Consider the following 22417-nt stretch of genomic DNA (forward strand, 5'->3'; position numbering starts at 1 on the left):
CACTGGCTCCCTAGAACATATGGGGGTACAGCAGACCATCCCTCCGGAACAGCCCAAGAGGTGTGGCCTGTGACGAGTGTAACCTGTGGGAGCCCCTCACTAGAGTCCTGCGCTCCAGCCTGGCACTGGCAGTCTCCCGGTCTCCCGAGGACACTCCCATTTCTCCCTCCCCCCCCCCCCCACCTCCCCAGGCAGGGATCTCCCTCACGGAGTGGTGCTGGTCTTGACCTTGGCGAGGACTTTCTTCTCCTTAACCCGGCGGTTCTGAAACCAGATGGTGATCTGGCGCTCTGAGAGGCTGGTGGCCGCGGAGATCTTGCGCCTCTTGTCCTTGGTAATGAACTTGTTAGCGGAATACTCGCGCTCCAACTCGCGCAACTGCCCCTTGCTGTACGGAATGCGCTTCTTTCGGCCCCGTCGGAAGGCGCAGCCTTCTGGAGGGTGCTGCGCGCTTGTATCTGCGCGTCGACGGAAGGAGGGAGAGAAAGCCACGCTCAGACCTCTGCCCCCAAGGCCACGCGCAGACCCAGGCCCTACAAGCTAAGTAACTCTCCAGGAGCCCCCAGATCGCCCTTCAGACACACGCGGGCTCCCACTCCCCCAAAGCACAGCGGGACACCTCGACTTCCGGCTCGTTTCTAATTACCGCTGAGGCTTGGAAAGACCAGGATCCTGCGGATCACCCTTACCTAACACTGTCCTCACGCTTGCAGGTCTGGAAACACACCCATCACACACGGCCAGACCTTTGCCCAGGGTCACATACATACATCCACCCTCACATGCATTTTCACACTCCTGGCCACTCTCCTAGAGTCTACAGCCAAGTTATGTACAGAAGGGAACACATTTCTGTCCCCGCTCCCAACACACACACACACACACACACACACACACACACACACACCCCACACACACATACCCCTAGGTTATGACTGCAGGAAATCTGAATTTTCCTGTGGAAACTGAAAATTCATTGGAGAGAAAAGGAGGGCTTGTATTTTTTACAGAACATCCATTATCTCTGTTCCGACACACCCCACCCCCATACTCACTAAATTGAGAGTCATTTAGCCTTTTGGCAGAAGTAAACCTGGGATCTTTGAGGTAGGAACAGCCTAAGCCCCTCAGAGGTGATAGGGGAACCAAACACTCTGACATATTGAGAAGCTGGTCCCAAAGCCTCCTAGGGAGGTGAAGGGGCCTGGTGGCCCGCAGGCTTTCGAAAACACCCAGCTCAGCCACCCCCACCCCCGCACACTGACCCTCTGGGGCTCCACCAGGCTCTTCAACTGCCTAAAACCCCCCTTCAGGGCCCTAATAGCCAACAGAGGACCACAAGCTCCTCCTCACCAGCCCCAAGTTTCCCTTCACCTCCTCCCATGCAAGTGCCGGCTGGGCCTACAACCCACACTCAGCACCAACGGGACCCAAAGTAGTGGGGCAAGTTACCTGCAAATGCTGCCTTCCAGAAGGGCCCTGGCGGGTTCTGTTCTCCCTGGCAACACATCTGGCCGTTCCAGCCCCCGGTGAGGGCCCAGGACTGGTAACTGTCCACAGGCAGCAGGGAGTCGTGGCGAGGCTCCCCGGGGGCCCCCAGAGTCTGCACCACCGACACATCCAGGTAACTGGCCATAGGCTGGTAGGGTCCCGAGTACCCCGGATAGAAGGCAAACTCGGTGGGGCGGCTGGGGTACTCCTCCCCGGCAGCGGCAGTCTCCGCGGGGTAGGCAGCTAGGGTGGCCGCCTGGGCACAGGGTTTCAGCGAGCTCCGGGACACTCGGCAGGAGTAGTACCCGCCTCCAAAGTAGCCGTAAGGCACCGAAGCCGCCCCCTGGGGCACCCCGGGGCAAGGGTGGCACTGCTTTGGCGGTTCCGCAGAGCCCGGCAGGTCCAGGGGGGCATAGCTGACGGCGGGCATCAGCGTAGGCGCCGCTGCTGGGTGGCTAGTCAGTGGGGAGTGGGCGACTAGATTCCGGCTCCCTCCCGCCCCGGGCAAGCCATCCATGTCCTTGGCCCCGTCCAAGGTGGCATAATTGCCGGGCTCCATGGGGCCGCGGGTCGGCTCATGGGGTGCCGGGGGTGGGGGATACAGGGGGCACCCAGCTCGCTCTCCCCACCCAGGCCCCGGGAATCCAAGGCTTTTTAAATCGCTCCCAGCTCGCCCGGCGCCTGCATTCGCTCGTCCCGGCCGTCTTGACGCAGGAGACGCAGGTGCCAGGGCACGCGCGCTGATTGGCTGTGGCCTTGGGGAGAGAAGCTAGTAAAATCTTCATGGCAGAAATTGCGAAAATACTTTACCCTTGCTTCTCTCCCAGTGTGTCTCTCTCCCTCTCCCTCCCTCCCTCCCTCCTCCTACCCCTCCCTCTCTCCCTTCGCGCCTCCCTCCCTCCCTCCCTAAGTCCCTCTCTCCCTCTCCCTCGCTTTTATTGCATTTGGAAACCAGAAAAGAACCGAGAGGAAGTGTCCTTTCTCCGCTTTCCAGTTGGGAGCTACCCAGCTCCGCGTCCGGGGGGAGGGGAGAAGCGGGAGGGGGAGGGACAGAAGACAAGGAGCCGGCCCCCCACCTCCGCAGCCTCCTCTCCCTCCCTGGCTCTCTGTCTCCGGTGCTTTGGCAGGTTTAACGAGAGAATAAAAAGCTCTCCCTATAAAGTGTGCATCTCATGGTGGGGGTGGGGTGGGGAAGGGGAGTCGGGGGTGGGGCCCGGAGGAGGCCGCTCTGTGCCTGAAAGGGGAACCTGGGAAGGTGCCTGAACCAGAAGAGGCTGGGAAATGGGGATTAGAGGGCATTTCTGGGAGCCCCTTGCTTTAGGTCCCTGGGGGCAAGCATCCCAGTTCACTCCAGGTGCCCCTCCTATTCCGGATGCGCGTAATAGGCTGCCCAGGGAAGTGCCTGGGAAGCCCTTCCCCCGACACACACACACACACCCCACCCCGGGATCCCAGCTACCGCCCAGCCGGCTCCCGGAGTGGGGTGGGGCAAGAGAGGGAGGGAGACAGGAGCTGGGGAGAAGACGGGAGATCTGGAGCCTGGGATGTGCCACGTTCAGATCTGAAAGGGAAATGGAGTTTCTAGCTGTAGCCTGCGAAAGGGGGTCCGGATTTCCGTTTCATGGTGGGGAAAAAAGTACGGAGAGAGCACAAAGATGCCTTGTATATTCAGAGAGAGGCAGAGGCCGAGGGACGACAGCACCAAGAGGGAAAGAGAGAATTGGGTTGCAGGAGTGGGAAAGGGTCTTATAAAACCCCGAAGTACCAGCCAGAAAAGAGGATCTCTTTTCCCCCTTTGCTGGGATCTAAGGAATTTCCAGGAAACCAGGCCTAACTGGCTAAGCACACGAGTTGCAGGGGTGCTGGGCCCCAAGGAAGAAGGAGCCTGCCCTGTGCAAAGATGTCCAGCCTCTCTGCCCTGCCGGTCTCCTCTTAATTCCCAAGAGGCCCAGGTAACTCACCGTGGCCCTGGCACATTCCTACCCAAGCTGAGTGTCCAGAAAGCCCAGGACCCCCTATTGGCTTCCTCCAGGATTTACATTTCCTTGGAAAGCAGGATGGGAGAGAGAGAGCCCGAAACACTGCAAGGATTGCTGGAGGTCCCTCCCTTGGACCCTATTGTACAGTGCAATTCAGAAGACTCCAACCAATTCGTTTCACAGTTCCTCAGAGGTTTTTCTGTTTCCTTTGCTACCCCTCCCAAATCAAATCCTCCTGGGTCCACTTCTTCTAGAACCCCCAGTTTTTCTGGAGGAGGCAGGAACTTTTCCATTCCACACCAGCGTCACGGCGATTATACGAAACAATCCACCCTGACTCTAGGTGGGCTCAGCCATGCCCAACCGTACCAACCTGAACCTGAACTTGAGCCATCTCTCAGGAAACTGAGAATTCCATACAAACTGGAATTTCCCCCAAGCTGTGGGGCTGTAGTGGAGATCATAGCTCGCCCTCGACGGACCTTGCTAATAACAGAAGACACCAAGCACAAAATCCTCACTAGGTTTTATTTTATTTGAAAACAACATGAGAGAAAAGGGAGGAGATATCTCTTTGGATGCTTTCCAGTTTCTTCTCCTAGCCTCTTGCTTGTGTAATAATGAAAGACAGAACTGCCAGGATTTTTGCCTAAAGACTACAATTTTTTTCAATTTTTTTTTTTTTTAAGTATGTTCTACACCCAGCCTGGGGCTTGAACTCACAACTCGAGATCAAGAGTCACGCACTCCGCACTCCACCGACTGAGCCAGCCAGGCACCTCTTGTCACTGGTTTTTACTGTAGGTGACAGTACAGGTATAAGATCCCTAAACTTAGAAATACATAATTCTTTTTTTTTTATTTTTTAATGTTTATTCATTTTTGAGAGACAGAGAGAGTGTGATCAGGGGAGGGGCAGAGAGAGAGGGAGACAGAATCCGAAGCAGGCTCCGAGCTGTCAGCACAGAACCCGACGCGGGGCTCGAGCTCACGAACTGCGAGATCATGACCTGAGCCAGTTGGACGCTTAACCGACTGAGCCTCTCAGGCGCCCCCCAAAGTACATAATTCTAGTCATACCTTATGACCCAGCAATTCCATTCCTGGACATATTCCCAACAGAAACGAATGTTTATGTCCATCAAAAGGCAGGTACCGGAATGTCCAAAGCAGCTTAATTCATTGTAGTTCAAAGACAAAAACAACCCAAATGTCCATCGGTAGTACAATGGGTAAATACATCGTGCTATAATTAAAGAAGGGAGTACTACACAGTGATAAAAAAAAAAACCCTACTGCTATTCACAACATGGATGAATCACACAGATATATGTGATTTGGGGATATGTAGTGTTCTGGTTCGTGTCCACGGAAATGCACTGAGCTCAGCATTATTCTGGAACGCAGAGATGATTCACCGGAACCTTGCCGGGGAGAAGCTCTCCAGCTGTGCTAGAGACTCCCGTGTAAACAGATACGTTTCAATACAAGTACTCTAGGATTTTTGTTTTTGTTTTTGTTACACTCTGCAATTTAGTTAGTGTCTACTAGATCCCAGGGAATCCTTCTGGATGTCATATTTATTAGCATATGACATATGTTCCCGCTTCTTGTACATTGTGTATGCATGTCCGTCTCTCTGTGACCTGTCATCGACCTTTAGTGAATTCAGATAAGGTACGACGAACTCCCTCATCCGTAAAAATTATGTCTCCTTACGGGGACAATAATTCCTACTTCACAGAAATGGTGTGGAGATTAAATGGAATTTAAATGGAATGCACTTGAGAGCATTTTATAAACCGAACACCTACGAGTTCTGTATGTGTATCTGTGTCTATCTAAGGAACTACAGCCACCTTTTCTTATTTGAAGAGAAAAGGACAGTTGCCCTAAAGACAACCGGCCTCTCCTCACTTGCCTCTCCCAACGCTGTGTACGCCTGAGATTTCCACAAAGAGAAACTGAGGCTCAGAGCCTCCAAATCCTCCCTCCAGCCCAACGTGAGTTCGGTTGAGGTCTCAGGGGGCCTCCTGACCTCCCAGCCAGCCCAGGCCGAGCCAACCCTTCCCCCCGGGCACCCCCCACCCCGCCCCGCCCCACAGACTCCTTTGTGTCCTGCTGGGAGCCTCCATGCAGACCCTCCAGGACCCCCGAGCCGTCCCCCCCGCCCCAAGTCCCTTTACGGACCCAGCCAAACGCGCTGAAAGCCTCAGCTGCTCCTTTACATACCGCCCAGACACCTCCGGGAAGGTCAAGGCCAAGTTGAAAGTTAAGAGTCTGTTTACCTCCGGGAGCCCATTCAGCGCGGCCCCACGGACCGCCTTTGACCTTTACAGCCGGGCTTTGAGCGCGGCCGCCGCGCCCCCAGGGGTTCCGGCCACGGGGACTTGGAACCTCCTTGTCAGCTCCCGCCCCCGCCCGGGCTCGGGTCGCCGGCGAGGGGGAGGGGGCGAGCGGCGCCCCCTCGGCCCACTTGGGGCAGTGGTTAAATTATGTATTATGTTTTGTAAAGCAAGATGAGCGCCGCTGTCTTCGTTCTCCCACCTGGAACAAGGTATATGATCACGACGACCGAAGGCCTCAGGTCGGCCGTGAAGAGTAACGCGAATTTATCTGTGGTGGCCACAGTTCTTTTTCTGGAAAGGTCAGGGCTCCGCTGCTGCGACACTGCTTGGAGCCGCTTCCTTTATGAAGAGGGCCTAATGGGGTGTGTGCTCTTTTCTCTCGTCTTTTCTAACATCCTTTCTTTCCATCTGTATTTTCTTTTCGTCTGTCTTTAGTCTCTTGGTATCTTTCTTTTCTTTTTTTACATCTGTGTTGTCCTGACTGCCTTTCTTTCCTTCGATTTTAATTATCTTTCTTTTCGTGCGTTCTTTCCCGCATTCTTTCTTTCTGTCTGTATTGCTTCCCTTCGCCCCCTTCCCCATCCCCATGTACCTTTATGTAGCCTTCGGTCCCTTTCTCCCTAGCTGCCCCTTACCCGATTTTTCCTTTGTTTGCTTTTTCCTCCCCTCTTTTTTCTTCCTTTCGTTTTCTCTCTTTTCCTTCCTTCCTCCTTTTCTGTCTTTCCTTCTCCTTTATGTCTTTTTTTTTTTTTTTTTCAATTTCTTTCTCTCTTCTCTCAGATTTACTTGTCTCTGCCCTCTGCCCCCAACGCACACACTCGGTTTCTCCTTTTCGGATCCTCCCAATTTTCCATTGTTCTTCTCCAGAGTCTGGAAGGGGCCTCTCCGCAGGCGGCCGGAGCCTGCCCTTGGCAAGGTCGGTCTGCAGGGTGGCCTGGAGTGGGTCACCGGCTTCGGGGGCCCTGCCGGCAGTTGGGGAGGACAGGGGGCCCAGGCCCTTCTCTCGGAACTGAAGTCAGGTTGGGCCTCTCCCGACCTTAGAGGAAAGTCTTTCGGCAAATTGACGGCCCGGTCCAGGAGCTACAAGAATCAGAGACTGGAAGCACGGCTCTTAAGAAGGAGCCCGCCACCACCTCCACTGTCTCTCCCCACCCAGAGAAGCCTGGAGACATCCCCGGGGATTAGGACCCTCTCAGGACAAACTCAAGTGCTTTCGAAGCGGAGACTGTAGGAGAGAGCTACAAAATGAGCCGATCAAGGCCTCGGGCACGGAACACTGGATCTGAGGAGTTGATCAAAAGACGGTCTGCTAAGAGGAGCGGCGCGCCTGCCCTGATGGCGCCTGGAAACCAGAGAAGCGCTTAACCAAGCCCAAGAACCGTGAGTGGGGGTCTGGAGCAGGGGGAGGGAGGGAGAGAGTGAGGAGCGGGGGGCGGGGGGCAAAACTGAGGGTCGCTGAAAAGAGACCAAGAACCTCCAGTCCTTTGGTCCTGCAACTGTGGGCCAGAAGCACGCTGTTCCCTGCCTGCCTTGTGTGCTATGTGTCCAGTTAGAGGCCCTGCCGGCCCCCAGAGTCCCCAGCCTCTTCCCACCCTGGGCTTTGCTGGGGAGAACGACCTCCGGCACCCACCCCAGCACCCAACCCAGAAGAGCCCAGTGTGGATCTGGCCCAAACCACTAGGAATTTGGGGCCTAGAGGGCGGCACTGCAGAGCAAGGCTTGGGTGGGCAGAATCATTTCCCCTCTCCGAGCCTCTGTTTTCTCCTCTGCCTGTGTAAGGAGCGGAGGGCTGGACAAATCTCTAGGCCCGCTTCAGCGTTCACTTTGGGCAGAAGCAAGAACAGGAAAAGGGAGCATTCCTGGAGTTCGAAGGCGTTAGTGGGGAGGGAAACCCTGGAGAGAGCCACAAATAGGCCACTGGGCTGGCCACTGATTATTCTGAGAGGATCTAGGGCGGGGCACAGTTATTAGGTCCTTGAGGGAGCCCTGCCCTGAGACCATTTCAGGCTGACTCAGTTGGGACAGACAGCCCCAGGGTATAAACTCCACAGTAGCCCATTAAATAAGACCAAATTGGTGTGGGAGATCACCTCCTCCACCCCTCATCCTGTAATGCCCTGAGGAGCCCTCTAACCTCCTCAATGATGCACCCACTGGGAGTAGGATAACAAGAGTGGCATCCTCAAGCGGAGAGGCACAACTAACGTCTTTGGGGTTTGCAGCGGCTTCCCGGGTCCCCAGAGACTGGGCTTCCTTTGTTCCCGCCCCTGCGATCCTGGATGGGACTCAGGAATGAGGAACATAAAAAACAAACAAACAAACAAACAAACAAACAAACAACTTACCTGCAAATTCAAGAAAATAATTTCAGTCCCTTACGACCTCCCCACCCCATCTCCACCTTGTTTTTTTTTCTATCGGGTGCATGTGGTTCTAGATGATAATTATCAGGATAAATGGCTGGCTACTCTCAGGGCTGCTGGTGGACAGGCAGTCAAGTGAAAAGTCAGCACCAAGGCCCCTTCAAATCCAAACCCACCTCCTTGGCCTAAAGTGGAGCTGTCGGTTTGAGGCTTTGGGGAGAGTACAGTTTGAGAGATTTAATTTCTTGCCCTGATTTCCCCCACTTCCCTTGCTGACAGGCCTGAGACCCCCTCCAATGGTCCAGAACTTGACTGTCTTGTGGCCCCACCTTCTTTTTCTCTCCCCCACCTCTATAGCAAAAGATTTTCCCTTTGCTTTCCACTAAGTTATTTGTTCCAAGAAACAAAGTTGGGGGAGGAGAAAAGTAGGCATTTCACACACACACACACACACACACACACACACACACACACACACACACCCCATCTGCTTCTCTGAATCTCAGCCCTAGCCTGAGATGACAGTCAGATGGTTCCTGGTTACTACCTAAGTACTCTGACCTGCAGAAAAGTCCATCTTAGACAGGCCGCCAAGGTTCTGGGCCAGCCATTTACCCCAGACACCAGCATGTTATAAATCTGGAGGAATCTGGCTGATTGTCTACACCGACCCTCAAGGTCCAGAGCCAGTACTGGGCCATACACAGGGAACCCCTCCATTGACATGAGATCTGGGATTGGAGCCGCGCTCTGAGCTCTGGATCACCAGCTTAAACTAGTACTTCTCCCTCTCCAGCTTCCTTCAGGGGTTTTCTAAGCGCTCTGAGAGGGTGGAGGAGATGCCCTTCATTTTAAATTGGAAAATCTCCTGCCAAAAAAAACAACTTTTTTTTTAATTTGGTCCCCACAGAGTCTATGGCTTGGTCCACATTAGAGGAGACTGGTATCCGCTGTTGGCCCTGGAGGCCAGAAATCTTTCCCCAGAGACATGAAGAACTTTGCTTCCCCTTCAAGTTGCTTATGTGGCTGGGGGAGGGCTTGGGAGCGGATTCTGATCTTGGAGGCTACTGTATAAAAACTAACACCAGGGGCTAAGGATCTAGGAGCTTAAAAGGGCAGAAAAGCTTTCTCCCAAGGAAGCATTAATCAGGGCCATCTTTGATTGGGGGGTGTTGGGGGGGGGCTCCCCTTTCTCTCTTCTCCCTTTGAAGGATCGGAAGTCCCAAATTCTGTAGTTACTCGAACTGGTCAGCTGGTGTTCGGCGTGGGGAGGATCCTTAGAGATCATTCAGTTGTCGCCAGGCGTGTGCTCAAGCGGCTGGACGGCAGAGGCCAAGAGAAAGAAGCGGTTTTGCTCACACCAGAACGAACGGACCTCAGAATAACTGGGGGTTCTCTGGTTCCGGTAAGCTCCGAGCTGAGCTGCCATGGTGGGAGCGGGACGGAGAGATGAAACCAGAAGGTAGACAGCTATAGCAGCTGGATGCAATGTGGGAACTTCCAGTGACGCCCTGACTGTCCCTCTCGGCGCCTGCCCCGGGGGAGCCCCCAAAGCCAGGCTGACTGGGACATGATTATGGAGAAGCTCTACAAGTTTGGCTCCATTGTCTACCAGGGCCTACAGGGCCAAAGCTTGGCCACAAAGGCACGCCCTCCCAGGCTGAGGGACTGCTGGTGGGGCTGTTCCAGCCCCACTGAGCAAGACCAAGGTTCTCGGTTTCCTATTCCTAGGGTTGGCCTGGAAATTTTCCCTTAGAACGGGGCTCAGCCTTAGAGGCCCAGATGGAGGCCTGGGGAAGAGCCATGGTAAGCAGACCCTCGCCCCATGTCTTCACCACCACCAATTCCTTAATAACCCAGGGGATCTGGTAAGGTCCAGTTCAGATATCTGGCTACGTGTGTGTGTGTGTGTGTGTGTGTGTGTGTGTGTGTGTGTGTTTTGGCTGATGCAGACAGGGATCTGGGTGGGGGGGAAGGGTGCCCTCCAGCCTTGGATTGGAATCCCCCATATCAGCCTACCTTCAGGTTCTGCATCATTCATTGTCCCCTGCTCCCCCCCCCCCCCAGCTCTGCATGGTGTTTCTAGCCTCAGCAATCACCGGTCCCAGGGGTGCTGGCCAAGGCTGGAACCAGGGCGGGCAAAGATGGACGGTAGACCAGCTCCTCCTCCAGGGGCCTTTTGTGGTCTCAGATGCGGGCTAGGTGGATCCTCCCTCCAGAAAGGAAATTTCATAGGAACAACTCTCCATCCAGAGAAGGGGTGGCCTAAAGACTTTCCCCCTTTAGTCCAAGAGCCTTTCTTCCCTTACTGACGTGGGTGTAAACACCCCGTCGGGCAGATTTTTCAGTAATGTGGCCGAACACACCCGTCCCGCGAGGGTTACCCACCCGCTCTTGGATGGCAAAGCGTCCCGCCCGGATGGGTCGTTTTGACCTCAGAGGGCGCAGCTGCAGAGTGTGGGAGCCTCCTCCCAGACCCTCCTTCCACCCACCCAGAGACCTGTTAGGTGCGCCCTCCTAATAGGGAGTCCTTACCCTGAGGCAGAGGCTCTCCCTCTAGACGGAAGTTCCCGCGAGACCAAAACCTGCCTAGTGCTTCGTCGGAAGCGGTGCGCGGGAGCAGCGTGGGACCGGCCTGAGGACCGGCGATCCCCGGGGCGCCACTTTGGCCGGCACCTTACTTCCGGCCAGACCCCTACATCCCTGCCCCGCTGCTTCTCGGGGGGGGGGGGGGGGGCCGCTTCAGAATTCTTGTTAGGATCCTAACCCAGTGTGTCCTGTGCTGGGGACTGTAAGTGCCCTGTATGTCACTTTCATTTAATCCCCCCCAACAATAGAACTGGGTAGAGGGCAATTGTTACTACCGGAGCTTTGCTTGTTTCTTTGTTTGTTTGTTTTGGTTTGTTTGTTTGTTCATTTCTGTTTTATTGTAGATAAGAAAACTAAGGTTTAAGAGATTATTGTGTCCCATTTCTAGAGGCTAATGGATGAGGAAGGCTGGACTCCAACGCGTGTCTTCATGGCACCAGATCCAGGCTCCGACCCTTTCACTCTCTCTTCCCTATTTAAACGCCACGTTGTTTCCAAGTTTTGAAATGGAAATAAATCTCATTAAAAAGTACAAACGGATCCTGAAAATAGAAGCTATTTGAGGAAGTTATGGAAGGGCAGAGGGAAAAATAAAGGGTTCGGGAAGAACTCTTTCACCCACGGTAAAGGTTGACTAGGGACACCGAACCCCCCCCCCCGGACTTTTAAAACTACAAAGGTGGGGACAAAATTCAACTCCCCTATTTCTACCCCGCTCTCACCATTCTGTCTCACTTCAGAGCTGAGTTTTTAAGAGCAACAACAGAGCTGTGCTGGGAAATTTTCACCTATACCCCAATGTCTGAACCCAAACTCCTTAGCGCCTGGGCTAAGGACACCTGGGCCTCCCACACCCGCGGCACTGGGGAAAAGAACGTTCTGTCGTTGCTCTGCCGCTGAATCATTTTCCAATTCTCTCCTGTCCCCGGAGGAAAGTAGGTGTCTGGTAAGCCCGAAGATTGTAAACCTGATTCCATGGGCTCACGCCTTGAAATTGGGGGTGAAAGTTGGTGCATGTATGTGTTTCTCTGGGATAGGGATCCACACTTTACTGACTGGTTTTCTAGTGGCAAATTTCACATATCAGAAAAGTAAATAGTAAAAAAAAAAAAAAAAAGTAAAAAGTAAAATTCACATATGCAGAAGGGGATAATAATGCTTTCCTTATACTTTTCATTTAGCGTCCACAACGATCAACTCATGGCCAGCCTTATTTCAGGGTGTTTTTTTTTTTTCCGAAGTATTTTAAAGCAAATCCTACATGTCGTTTTACCCAAAATCACTTCTGTTTGGATGTTTAACAGATCAGGATTTCTTTTTTTTTTTTTCTTTTAACAAAACCTCCACGTGATTATCATACATAGCAAAATTACCAATAATCCCTTAATACTATCCATGTTTCAATTTCTTCAACTGTCTCACGGTTCTTTTTACAATTAGTTTTTCAAACAAAATCCTGACCTAAACAAACTCCACGCCTTACATTTGGCTGATACATCTCTCAACTTGCTTATAACTGATAACAGCTTCCTCTCCTTTTTCTCGTGCCGTTTATTCATTTAAGACCTGGGTCAACCCCATTCTCAAAGGTATTGGTCATCGACTGCTCTAGGGGTGCCCGGGGGGGCTCCGTGGGTTAAGCATCTGATTCTTGATTGCCGCCCAGGTCGTGATGTCAGGGTCGTGGGATCGAGCCTTGAGTCGGGCTCCTCTGTGCTGAGCCTGGAGCCTGCTGAAGATTCTCTCTTTCTCCCTCTGCCCCTCTCCCTGCTTATGCTCTCTCTGTGTCTCTCAAAAAAAAAAAAAAAAAAAAGATTACTGCTCTATGTTGGACCAAACAGAGGTCCAACATATATTCTTATAGGCTTCTTATTCTTATAGGCTCCTGCCCCACTGTCCACGGCAGCTGGCTGGGGACAGGAGAGCTACATAGTTCCCTCTGCTCCCTCCCAAAGAGAGAGGAACCTTCCAGGCAGACTCCCCTCCCCCTCGCCCCCCCCCACCTCCTGACTCGATTTGGTTCCCCTGTTGCTCTTGGAATGGAAGACCCCCCCCTTCCCTCTCCCACCCAGCCGAGAATAGGATCCTCTGATGAGTCTTTGGGTTATCCAGCCTTCAGAGAGCATCAAAGACTGAGTATATAGTCCCAGGCCTAGAGACGAAATTGCTGCCATTGGCGCGGGAATGTCCAATTCCTTCCACGGGGAGTCCCCAGAGACCTCCACGCTTCCCAAGGGAACCAGATCCCGGTCTGTTTCTGAGGTGGGGTAGCCAGACTAGCTTTGCCACACCCTTCCTCCTTCCTGCCCCTAGGGCATCCCTGACGGGGGCAGCTGGAACTTCTGTCCCTGCTCTGTCACCTGTTGCCAGCTGCGTGCCCTTGGACTAGCCATCTCCTCTCTCTGACCCTCAGTGCCCGCATCTGCAAAATGGAAGCGATCTTCTCTGCCCCACCTTCCGTCCAAGGCTGCTGGGAGACCAAGAGGAAGGGAGTGAAGACTGAAAAGAAGACTATAGATATGTAAATAACGGGTCGTTTCTCTCCTTGTCCGCGGTGTCTGGGAAGGTGATGATTTCTACTGGGAGAAGACGAACCAGCCCACAACCTTGTTCTGGCCTCCTGCCCATGGGGAGGCACTGCCCCCACACCCACACAACACCACCTCCCCAACTGGGAAGAGAGACCTGAGCTTGGTGTTGTCCAGTCAGAGAAGCTGTGACCTCTAGGCCTGGATAAGAGTATCAGAACACCTGCTCCACGTACCCTGGGACTGCCGAGGAGGCCGGAGCCAGGATCTTGTCTCGTCCCTGGGCTCCCTCCCTGCAGCCCACGCCCCTTCCCTCTTTCCAAGGCTCTCACCTCTGCTGCATCAACCAACCCAACACCTCGACTTGTTTCCAGGAAGAACTCCAGAAAACACTGGTTGGGACCCTGGCTACAGAAGCTGAAGGGGGTGGGGGGAGGAGGGCAACCCGGCTGCTCTGCTCTACCCTTCCAGGACGACGTCCCTCCCACCACCGCTGGGACCTGGTGAAAGGGAGTCCCCGAGAGTCCAGTGCAGAACGCAGGGCAGGGCAGACATCATGGGACAACACTCACATTTTTCATTTCCAAACTACACCTAGCTCATAAAAAGCCAGAGAATGTAATAAATTGTCCCCTGGAGGACATGGTTTTAATTAATTATTGGGTTATTCAAGGTGACTCATGTGTGAGACCCAATTTGCCCTCGTAAACTGAATCTCACATAATCCATCCTGAGTAACCGGCTGCTTGTGATCCGCAGACACAACTTGTATTTATCCTTTGAAAGTCTTGAGGGGAAATAGAAGTGTGACTTTAGCTTAGAGAGAGCTTACTCATTCCAGCAGCAGTGACGCCAAAAGAGAGAGAGAGAATGCCTGAGCGAGGGAGAACGAGTTTACGTAGCTGGCTAAGGGGATTAAGACATTGAGTCTTGTTTTCTCGACTACTTATCTGATAGGATTTCTTTCTTAGAAAATCTGGTGATGGGGCACCTGGGTGGCTCAGTCCGTTAAGCGTCTGACTTCAGCTCAGGTCACGATCTCGTGGTGCGTGGGTTCGAGCCCCGCTTCGGGCTCTGTACTGATGGCTCAGAGGTCATTTTGGGTTCTGTGTGTCTCCCACTCTCTTTGCCCGTCCCTTGCCGGCAGTCTGTCTCTCTCAAAAATAAATAAACATTTTTAAAATAAAAAAAAAAATCTGGTGAGATATATATATGTATATATATGGCGGATATATTTATATTCCTTATTCACTTGTTTTGCAATATCTGCAAGGGACACGCGTAGCCTTCTCATTGCAGAAGAGAAATTTGTGCTGAATTTTGCCTCTGCTGACCTGGTGGCAGCAGTTCGTCCGACCTCTGGGTCTTTATCATCCAAGATTCACGTCGGCCATACATCACAAAGGTCTCGGCTGTTGAGCGTGGAGTCTCTGCCTGGGATTTAAACTCCTTTCCAACTAACTTAAACGCTCTTTACTCCTCTGGCCCCTCCCCCCCATCTACAAAACAAGCTCCTTCCTCGAGGAGGGCAGGATCCCCATAGAGCCATTAGCATTGCAGGGATGGTTCCTGGAATCAGGGAATCTACATTTTTAAAACTTTTTTGGACTTGCTGGGGTTGGAAAGCTGAAGCTATTTCTTTAAAGAGAATCTGGGGGTGCCTGGGGTGGCTCAGTCGGTGGAGCACTCGACTTCGGCTCGGGTCAGGATCTCAAAGGTTCGTGAGTTTGAGACCCACATCGGGCTCTCCACTGTCAGCGCGGAGCCCGCTCCGGATCCTCTGTCTCCCTCTCTCTCTGCTCCTCCCCCACTGGCTCTCTCTCTCTCTCTCTCTCAAAAACAAATAAATATTGGGGCACCTGGGTGGCTCAGTCGGTTAAGCATCCGACTTCAGCTCAGGTCACGATCTCGCGGCTTGTGGGTTTGAGCCCCGCACATCGGGCTCTGTGCTGCCATCTCGGAGCCTGGAACCTGCTTCAGATTCTGTGTCTCCCTCTCTCTCTGTCCCTCCCCCGCTCGTGCTCTGTCTCTGTCTCAAAAAATAAATATTAAAAACATTTTTTAAAATAAATAAATACACATTTTAAAAAAGAGGATAAAAAAGTAAAGAGAATCTGGAAATACAGTGGCGGGGGGTGGGGAGGTTGGGGGGGGGAGGAGGCAGTCCAGGGACTCTTGGCCGTCACCCCTGAGGGACAGGCTCCTTCTGCCTGACCAAGGCAGTGCAGAGCGGGGAGAAAATGTAAGAGAGGGGCAGGGATTCAAGCCAGCCCCCCAGAGTTCAACAATAGAAGGGGTGGGAGACACAGGCATTGTGTCTTGGGTTCCTGCCCCAGAGAAGCATCTGGGTCTTTGGGGGGGGGGAAAGGAAGGAGAGACTTGAGGACACTTTCTCTCAGTCTTTGGCCCCCAAGTTGAGTGTGGAAGGCCCTGCCAGGGGCCCTGGACTGAGCCAGTTCTGAGCTGAGAAAGCAACCCCCCCCCCCAGCTTTTTTCTTCCCGGTTCTTTTTTCCCTTTTGCTTCCTTCAATTTCCTTCCTTGAGTTGGATGCCAGAACTTACGTATTTTTCAGTAAAAGGGAGACCAGATTCCAAAAACCCCTCAGCTCCCTCTGGCCCCCAGAAGTCTGTCCTAGCGGGTCCCTACACATCCCCCGCGTCCTTCCAAGTGGCAGGCAAAGTCCGCATCTCAGCTGGAGTCTTGGCCTGGACATTTTTTTTCCCCCGTTCATGACCAAGCCAACGAGGCTACACACTGGAACAAAAGAAAATCCTCTTCTGTCTCTGGCTCACTCGAGTTTTTCGTTTCAGGAGAAAAGAAATTTTGGGGTCATTTCAAAGTGTGTGGGGATTTAATAAACGCAGGTGGTAGTGGGTTACCTTTCCCATGAAGACGAGCCCTACCCGCAAGCCCCCCCCCCCCCCCCGCGAAAAGACAGACTGACAGAACCACAGACAGCAGCTGCGTCCTCACACACAGACGCCCTGACCCGGCATTTGAAGGAGCCAATTAACCAGGAACCATTTAATTCCTTCACCAGACCCGAGGGACTGAATCCAGAGGAACCCCACCCCCAGAGAAACGGATTCAGTCTATGACAGACAGAGAGAGGAAAAGATAGAAGCATATATGGGGGGCGGGGTGGGATGAACACTGAAGTTTAAAAAATCAGGGAATTTCAGTGCACACGGAGCAAAGGAACGTCCTAGCAAGCTGGACGAGAGGGCAGCAGGGGCTGGGATCGTCCAGCACCCACGCTGACACAGGTACACATCACCCAGTTCAGCACCCGCTAGGCTGGCTTTCTAGGATGCCAAAATAACCAGCCAGTGCAGCCAATTCTGGGAGAAAGGAGCCAGGGAGTCACTGTTTGGCTTTTCTTTGACCAAACAATAATTGATTGGCTGGAATCTTCCCTTTACCTGAGTTGTTAACTCCTGCAGGGGAGTTGGTCAGCCCCCCCCCCCACCCGTCGCCCTTATCCAGGAGGAGACCCGCACCCACCCACCCCCACGGGGGGAAATCTCTCACCTTTACTGATTGAACATCCGAGAGAAAGTTCGTTGCCCATAAACCAAACAATCCAGAGTGATCCTGAAGTTTTATCAACTCTGATCGTGTGTTCAGAAGCAAGACCAGAGGCCCACCCACAATTTTAGAGTCCCCCAAAGCCGATGCGGTTTTGTTTTTATTTTTCGTATTAGTCTCATGATTGATCCTCTCCTTCTGTTTACTGTGACACAGCCCCAACCACATTTACCCAAAGAAAGCCGGAGCATTTGGGCAAATACTCAGATTCCAAGCTTCCCCCCCCCAGCCCCCCTCCACCGCCACTGCTCCCAGTTTTAGCCACACCAGTCCAGTGGGGGAAGGGGGGGGGAGTGGAGGGGAAGGTGACAGAGGAAGAAGATTCCAAGGGCCCTGTTCAGCTGAGCCAATCTTCCTTCATTTAGCAGTTTCTTTGGAGGGAACTGACCGCGGAAAGCAGAATCCCCAGTAAGGGAGAGAAAGGAGGAAAGAGAGGAAATTGCTGGTTTGAGGGTAAATCCAGTCCGTTTACAGTTCCTGTAATGCTTGGGTCACTTCAGCCTCTGTTTTTGAGAGGACACCAGGAGCCAGGGAGGTCGGCCTGCTGGCTCTCAAGTCAAAGTCCTCCTCCCCAGGGCTCCTTGTCGGGGCTCCTGGGGGTGGGATCTCTTTGTCCTCCAGTCCCTCTTCTCCCCCTCCTAGCCCTTATGTTCCTCACCCCCAACTTGGCCCACCCTTACCTGTCTGTTCCCCTTCACCCAATGCGTCTTCCAGACTTGCCAACGATCCCGCTGACCAAGAAACCCATCCCCAAGATCTCCTAACCCAATTCCAGCACATCTCTTTCAACTTCTGTGCCTCGGTTTCCCTCTATTTTTAGCGAGGGAGACCCGGAAGATACCCTAGGCGTCGTCGGTCTGGTCAGGAAAGATGTGGGCCGGCCGAGTGGTGGGGAGGGGGTTTGACCCCAGGCCCGCGCACGGGGGGTCGGAGTTGGTCGCTGGTCGCTCCAGGGACATGGAGAAGACGAAAGCGCCCAGAGTCGCCCCCAACGGAAAAGGGTGGGAGCAGCGTACTCACAGGCGCCCCTCGCTCGCCCCACGTTTATCCGGGGGGCAGGGGTGCCCAGCTCCGCACAGGCAGCTTGAGAACCTCGGGCCCGCCGGCTTCCTCACCAAATCCTTGGAAAACCCGCACCCCCCCCCCCTTTCGAATAAGGCGCGGGAACCGGCCCAACCCGGTGAGATTGCCCGAGGCGGGCCGCAGCGGGGGCCCGTCGGGGAGAACTGGGCTCACCTCTCTCCTGGGGGGTCAGGGGAGGGCGCAGAGGGGCGCGGAGCGGGGGCATCTCCCTAGGGGAAGCATTTCTTTCCGTCAGGGGTAGAGGCACGCTCTCCCTGCCCCGGCTCCTTTCGCAGACGTCCTGGGCCCCCGACCCCCCGCGGCCCAGCGGCCCAAGTGGCCGCCGCCGCAGCATCCCCGCGGCCCGGGAGGGGGGACGGAAGGTGGGGAGATCTACAGAGCCACGCCGCCCCGGGGAAGTCGGGAGCCCCCCAACAGACACACACAGTGCCTGGGTTTCCACTTAAAAACCAATGGTTAGACTTTGGCTTCATTCTTGGTCTGAATGGCGCAAATGGTGTTTCCTTTCCCTTCTTCATTCGGAGGGTCTCCGCTGTGCGCTGTGTAGACCTGGCCTGGGAGCGACCCTCCACCCCCCCACCCCCCCCCACCGAATGTGTCTTTTCTCCCGGTCTGCCGGTTAAGTCGCTGCTCTCGCATCGTTCTCGTTGCATTAAACTCTGCAAACTTGCTTCAGAAACAAATGACTTTGTTTTTATATTTTTGTAAGGAATTAAGTCAATGACCTGATTTTTGTCAGTTCTGCTTATCTGAGAAAAGTCCACCCTTTCTTTAGTGATTGCCAAGATTGAGTACACGAGACCTCACAAACAGAAATGTAATTCGTTTTTAGTTTCTCTATTTTCAAAATTTTTTTCGTAAGGAGCTTCTATTACCTGTGTAACTAAAAAGGAACACTATCGAAATAATAATTTCCAGATTTTTGTCTTTTTTTTTTAAATGGATAATGTTGGCTAAAGGAAAAATTCAGAAGTGACCAAAGGGCATTCGTTGAAAAGAAAAGTAGTTCTTTGTCCCGCTTCTTACCTCGGGTCCTTCCCAGAAGCAACCACTGTGCGGAGTTTTCTGTACCCTTACAAATATAGCCCTTAACACAAAGGGCAGCAGCTGGTAAATACGCAAGGCTTTGTATTTTTGTCTTTTATTTTTTAATCATGTTGATAATGGTTCGGTATGTTTACTAACGCCTCCTTTTTAATGGCTCCATTTTATTGTATGGATGTGCCATCACTAGTTTAAGCAGGTAACTATTGAGAGAGATTTAAATTGTTTCCAATGTTCCCTTCCCCTTTTTTTTCTGCCACTATAGGAAATATACACGACCCCGTGTATATACGCAAGTGTATCTGTAGGATATATTCTTGGAGACGGGTGGGATCAAAAGCCTTGTGCATTTTTAATGTGCTCTGAGTTTGAACTTATTTTCACAGTGTTAAAAGCAATTTGCATGTCCTTTTTCAGAGAACTATCTTTTCCTGTCTCCCCCCTCCCCATTTTCTATTGCTCTTTGTTGATCTAGAGTCTTACTAATTTGTTTTTATGATACTTTATTACAATGTAAGATTCTGGTTTTGTTCTGTTGGTAGGGTTATAAATGTGACAGAGGATTTAAAGTTTTTCCATCTATAAGGTATCAGAGCGTTCCCGACATTTTTTTCCTGGAGATTCAGGACAGAATGGTGGGAATGAGGTGTTGATTTTGGACTGTTGCCCGCTTGGATTTCCTCTTGCAGAATTCCACCCGTATTGGAAAATGGAGGGAGATTTTTTTTTTTTCCTTAATCATTATCTCCTCTTCTTTGACTCTCCTTCAGATTAGAAGACACAGAAAAGTCCCAAGTTGGACAGTGATGGAAGGTTCAGCACTGCAGAACTGGGACCTCAGGCCCAGTGTCGCTGCAGCAGCCTCGCTCCCTCTAAGCCCAGGGCAACCCCCCACCCAGGTCTCCAGACTCTCACCCAACACTAGAATGTGGGGTTGGGGTCTAAGATATGGCTCCTCCAGGCACCGGGCAGATGGGCTTCTGGAAGTTCCACCCTTCCATGAGGGGTGATGGTCTGCCTTCTCAGCCTTCAGTTTTCTGGGGAACTGAGAAAAAAGCAGCCAGGGCACTTAGCCGCTCCCTCCCATGACCCAGTGGTCGCCACAAGCTTGTTATGACCCCGGAGAACACATGGGACAGCAAAGACTGGCTGGGGACAGGAGGGTCGGTGGGGCTGGAGTTGGGAGGGGTGAGGGAGGCGAGCAAGGAGGAGTCAGAGGGATTCGAGGGGCTGTACAGACAGCTCTTTCAGCTACGGGGTCCCTGCAGTGAGCTGACCAGCCCCCCCTCCAATCGTGCCGCACACAACTCGGATGTCCCAGGCTCGGTCGCAGTCATCGGGGAACCTTGGAGCGGTAGCCAGCTGGGGAAGGGGGGAGGCGGCGGGGGGGGGGGGGGTGTCACTGCTCAGCCTCGCACTCCCACCACTTCCAGGAATTCTTTGGAAGACAGAATGGTTTGCGTCCCTTTATGGTACCTAAGATAGCAGTCAAGAAACTGGGCAAAAAACCTAGCAGATCTTTAGAGGAAAGGTCAACAGAGAATTCGGATCCTGCAGAGTTGCGTGGATAGGAGCCAGGCGGGCGCAGCGAAGAGAGGATATTGCAAACATTTTCTGAGCACCTACAGCATGCCAGGAACTTGCTAACAACTTCGGGGGTGCAATCCGGATGTCTCAGGGCCGTGTTTAAGGTTTGACAATGAGATCTACGTGCCCCCAAGGTTTTGTTATTAAGTTTGATCCCCTCAGAATTGTTGGAAGTGACATCTAGAGTGGGCGTGTTAAACGTTGAAGGTTTTTAAGAACGTTATTATGGGATAATAACTTATTATCTATTTCTTTTTCTTTTTTTTCTTTTTTTTTTTTTTTTTCTCGTCAGAAGATCTCTCTGTCTCTCCGGAGAAGTCTAAGGGCTTTTATTACCTAATTTCTGACCAAACGACATTTCACTCTTTGGTCCTACAACTGCATTATTTTAAGTTAGGAACTGTTGGGGGCGCCTGGGTGGCTCAGTCGGTTAAGTGTCCGGCTTCGGCTCAGGTCGTGATCTCACGGTTGGAGAGTTTGAGCCCCTCGTCGGGGCTCTGTGCTGACAGCTCGGAGCCTGGAGCCTGCTTCCGATTGTGTCTCCTTCTCTCTCTGCTCCTCCCCCACTTGTGTGCTCTCTCTCTCTCTCTCTCTCTCTCTCAAAAACAAATGTTAAAAAAACTCAAGTTAGAAAATGTTCCAATGCATCCAAGTGATTGCTGGAATTGGTATCAACCTCGCAATTGGACTTAAGACCTCAGTTCCTGTGGAGAAAGGGAGGTGGCCCCTCCACGAAGGACCAGCTCCCATCCCCACCCCTCTGCCCTCTCCCGTGGATGCCACTTCCCCACCCCACCCCCACCTGGCCTGTGTGACCAGAGCCTGTCTTCCAAGGGTCTTTTCCAGGAGCCTTCTCTTTCTTGGGAGAAGGGATGGGGAGAAGAGAGCTAAGAAAGGATTTGAAGGCAGAAGCCATGTCGCCAGTGGCAGAGGCTGCTACATGAACGACCAGCTTTCTAAGCCTGGCTCCCTCCACCCTGGACAGATGGTCTGCGGCCCTGGGGCCGGGACCCACACTTTGTCCGTGCTCCCCCTCACCAGGGGAAAACTACCATCCCGCTCCTTCCCAGCAACCGGTGGTTGGGGTGTAGACCCTGTCTCTGATCCGTCTGAGATCTCCTTTTTTGCGCGTGTGCGTGAAGTTTTTTTAAAGGCAAAAGGAACCGAGACAAAAGGAACCGAGAAACAGAACATTATTCGGCAGGGCGGTCCCAGAGGACAAATCCAACCCTTCGCCCCGGCCCCTCACATTCAGGGTTGAGCTGAAACTAAGTTTCAGTTTCTGAAATCGTTGTTGACATTCTCTGACAACAACCCGCCCTTTCTCTCTCTTGATTTTTACGGTTTCCTGGAAGTCTTCTAAGACAGGGGCCAAAGAGGCAAGAGGAGCTGTGGCAGAGTAGAGGGCGAGGGAACACTATTTTACACCCACCGAGGGGCACAGAAAGTCGGCCCTTGGGCCAAAAGCCTGAGGATAGGGAGGAAGGGGATTGCGTGGCGGGGGGGGGGGGGGGGCGGGGGGGAGAGGCCCGATGTGTGGTGTGTAGGATTCCTGGAGGACCTACTGGCACACACCCAGGCGACCCCTGGGCCCGAGGTCGGAGAAAGGACAGGCAGAGAAGTCTAGAAAGGCAAAGAAGTTAACGATGTTTGGCCGTCTGGGGGCTTATCGGTGCGTCGGGGTCAGACGGGGGCCGGGGCTGCGCAGGTGAGGAGCCCCGCCCCCACGCTGGGGACCGCGTGGCGGCTGTGGTCCCGGCCTCCAGGTGGAAGGAAGGGGGGGGGTGGCGAGCTGGTGAAATATTAACCCCTTCTG

At 53.0% G+C, this 22417-nt stretch overlaps 1 protein-coding gene across 1 annotated transcript; it reads right to left on the reverse strand.

The window, feature by feature from the left end:
- Window positions 1-204: 204 nt before the first annotated feature.
- HOXB13 (homeobox B13) lies at window positions 205-2082 on the reverse strand. Its single transcript, XM_019416118.2, has 2 exons — window positions 1453-2082; window positions 205-458 (listed from the first exon to the last, which is right to left on the reverse strand). Exons 1-2 carry the CDS (start codon window positions 2048-2050, stop codon window positions 205-207), a joined length of 852 nt encoding a protein of 283 aa, XP_019271663.1. The 5' UTR covers window positions 2051-2082.
- Between the last annotated feature and the right edge of the window lie 20335 nt (window positions 2083-22417).

The sequence above is a fragment of the Panthera pardus genome, unplaced genomic scaffold (genome assembly GCF_024362965.1).
Source record: "Panthera pardus isolate Hobbes unplaced genomic scaffold, ASM2436296v1 HiC_scaffold_3, whole genome shotgun sequence".
Lineage (NCBI taxonomy): Eukaryota > Metazoa > Chordata > Mammalia > Carnivora > Felidae > Panthera > Panthera pardus.